The 3,308-nt window shown below is 44.9% G+C and overlaps 1 protein-coding gene across 1 annotated transcript; it reads left to right on the plus strand.

The window, feature by feature from the left end:
* Positions 1–2,226: 2,226 nt before the first annotated feature.
* On the plus strand, positions 2,227–2,906 carry LOC125096268 (ribosomal protein L18-like). The gene is made up of 2 exons (XM_047723116.1): positions 2,227–2,576; positions 2,642–2,906. Exons 1-2 carry the CDS (start codon positions 2,227–2,229, stop codon positions 2,904–2,906), a joined length of 615 nt encoding a protein of 204 aa, XP_047579072.1.
* The last annotated feature ends 402 nt before the right edge of the window (positions 2,907–3,308 follow it).

The raw sequence follows: 3,308 nt of genomic DNA on the forward strand, positions 1-3,308 counted from the left end.
AACTAATGAATTCAACTAAGTCAGAAAATATGGAACTAGAATTTGGTGTGTGAGTGACTAGAGTTATAATCCTTTGTTAATAATGATCATATCCATAGAAAGAGGGTTAGAAGTGAGGCATAGAAGATAAAATAATAATGACACATTGCTAATTCTGAGTAGAGCAAAAGCAAAAGCAGGAAGATAAACAATTCTGGAATAAAAGAAACCTAATAAATGCCAATCTATGAAAAGTAGACTCATGAAAAAGCCCAGAGAGAGTTTATAGAACTCAGAATTTCCATTCCCACTATAGGCTTTGGTATCCAATCTGCCCACAGAAGCATTTTTCAGTTCCTTGATTTTTTTTTTTCTTACAAAAGAAATGTACTTAGAATTTTCTAATTAAGCCTTATGAATCGGGGCGCCTGGGTGGCTCAGTGGGTTAAGCCTCTGCCTTCGGCTCAGGTCATGATCTCAGGGTCCTGGGATCGAGCCCCGCATCGGGCTCTCTGCTCAGCGGGGAGCCTGCTTCCTCCTCTCTCTCTGCCTGCCTCTCTGCCTGCTTGTGATCTCTCTCTGTCAAATAAATGAATAAAATCTTTAAAAAAAAAAAAGCCTTATGAATCTAACACTGCATTTATTTCAGGTCCCTCTAAAACACCAAAAAATTATAGCAATTAAAAGAGGATAGGCTTACAGAGTGAAAAAAAATTAAAAAGCAAGAAAGAAAGAAAGAAAGAAAGAGAGAAAGAAAGAAAGAAAGAAAGAACGAAAGAAAGAAAGAAAGAAAGAAAAGCAGGGGGAAAAAAGAGGGAGGGGGGTGGGCAGAAGGAAGGAAGGAAGGAGGGACAGAGCTGGAGGAATGTAGAAAAGAGATATTAAATAATTTTGGAAACTGGAAGCTAAGCAGGTAGTTATTATTAACTTAGGAGACCCGAACAGAGGTGTGTATGTGTGTTTGAGAAGAAGGGGATTACAGCAAGAATCTAGCTGTTTCATACCACAGGAGCCTGAAGAATTGAAGGGATCAGTTCCTTCAGTGGAGGTGTAAGGCAGAACAGAAAGCAAGATAAGTGGCTAAGTCTTTACAAAGAGCTGCTATATTTTCTTCTATCCCAAGCAGCCAAGTAATTATCTCTCTCCTACCCCTGCTAAAGATGAAGAGTTTAAATTCAGAAGTTGAACAATGGAGGATCTCATCTAAGGATATAATGCATAAGTGAGAGGAAGAGGTAAGTAAGGTACTAAAAGTAGAATTTGGGTGATAACTCATTCTCTGAGTCCACCAGTCCACCAGTCACTTCCCCATCTCGGTGCCTGACCTACTAGCATCCAAAAGATCCTACTAGATCAAATGGGGAAAACGTGGATAATTTATAGTATCACTGCGAGGGCAACAAAACATGCTGTTGGGTCCATGATCAAAGGAGCGAGACTGATACAAAGCAAAGGTCAAGCAAAGCTTTATGTCACACCAAGCATCAAGAATCACACCGACCAGCCGGGGCCATCTCTTGCAAAGAGGCAACCCCTCTCTGCCTCACAGACTAGCTTTTAAGGGCAAAGGTCATGTGGTTGGGCCTGGCCGCGCACAGGTGGACAACGAGATTGTAACACACAGAGAAAGCTGCACAGTCATGCTAGGTCACACATAAGTGACCAATTGAATCAACTGAATTACAATTTACCCTATAGTAGATATTTGAATTAGCCTATTACCTTGGCCAGAATTGGTGCCCAAAAGGTGCCCAAAGGGTGGGGCCCATACTCCTTGGTAGCTAGGGAGACAGTATGCGCCCCCACTGATTGGATATCTCCACCTGGCCTGACCCACCTCTGTATTTGGGCTTTGTTACCTGGGGCTGGTTTCCAGGACTTATTTTTAAGTAAGTTCCCTGGGGTGGAGGGTGGGGGGTCAGTTTAAGTTTGTTTTTTTTTGTTGTTGTTGTTTTTTGTTTTGTTTTGTTTTGTTTTTTAAGATTTTATTTATTTATTTGACAGCCAGAGATCACAAGTAGGCAGAGAGGCAGGCAGAGAGAGAGAGAGAGAGGAGGAGGAAGCAGGCTCCCCGCTGAGCAGAGAGCCGGATGCAGGGCTCAATCCCAGGACTCTGGGATCATGACCTGAGCCGAAGGCAGAGGCTTTAACCCACTGAGCCACCCAGGCGCCCCTAAGTTTTACTGCATAAACAACAAAATCACTGTTTAACTGGATGGAGCTGCTCTGGCTAAACAGGCCCTTACAATGTCATGCACTGTCACCAGAGAAATGAAACGTTTGAGCTGTGCTGAGGTTGGAGGCAGGAGAGGTGCCGTCATCAGAGTTGGCATCCTCCACAACAAGGACCAAAACTGTGAGAAGCCCAAAAGCCAGGATATCTACCGAAGGCTGTTGGGCAAGCTGTACAATTTTCTGCCCAAACAAACCAACTCCACCTTCAACCAAGTTGTGCCGAAGAGGTGGTTCATGAGTTGCACCACCCTGCCACCTTCGTCCCTTTCCCAGATGATCTGGGAGACGGAACTTTCTTGCCAGGAAGACAAAACAGCTGTTGTTGCAGAGACTATAACGGGTGACCTGAACTATCCAAACAGGTACCCAAACTGAAAGTGTGCAGGCTCTGCTGAAAACAGTCCGGGGCGGAAGCTTCATCCTCAAGGTGGGAGCAAGATCCTCACCTTCAACCAGCTGGTCCTTACAAGTACACTCCAAGCACTGTGACACCGTGCTGTTCCCTGCTCCTCGGAAAGGTGGAGAAGTGCGCCGACATTTCAAAGAGGCCAGGAGACACCCCCGTCACCCCGGCCACCCCCGCTCCCACAACACCACACATGCACTCCAAGGGCCAGAAGTATAAGCTCACCAGAGTTCAGTGGGCCCATCGTGGTTACAAAAACTACTCCCAGATCCTGCTTCGTTACTAAAAAGATTTTGGATGAAAGAAAATAAATTAATTAAAAATTTAAAAATGGATTCATGAGGTCTTTTTCGCACAAAACCACCAGAGATCTTGCCTGCAGACAGACCCCTCCCACAATTGCAATGTAGATAAACGTGGCTCTAGACCCTTGGTGGGAAACAAGGAGAAAAACAATGACTTGGAAGAATCATATGATTACAGACTGGGGGTTTCCAGCCTGGTTCCTCACAGTCAAGCCTGGCTTCTGTCTCAGTACTAAGAAAGCAGCAAGAATATCACAGGGGTGGGAGAGGACAGTTAGGTAGCAGAGGTCCTTGTATGTATTGGCTTGGGGATGGAGAGCTGCCCCTACCCAACCAAGAACCCCACCTTACAGAATTATCTCTGCTACCATCAGAGAAAGCAT

Source organism: Lutra lutra, chromosome 1 (genome assembly GCF_902655055.1).
Source record: "Lutra lutra chromosome 1, mLutLut1.2, whole genome shotgun sequence".
Classification (NCBI taxonomy): Eukaryota; Metazoa; Chordata; class Mammalia; order Carnivora; family Mustelidae; genus Lutra; species Lutra lutra.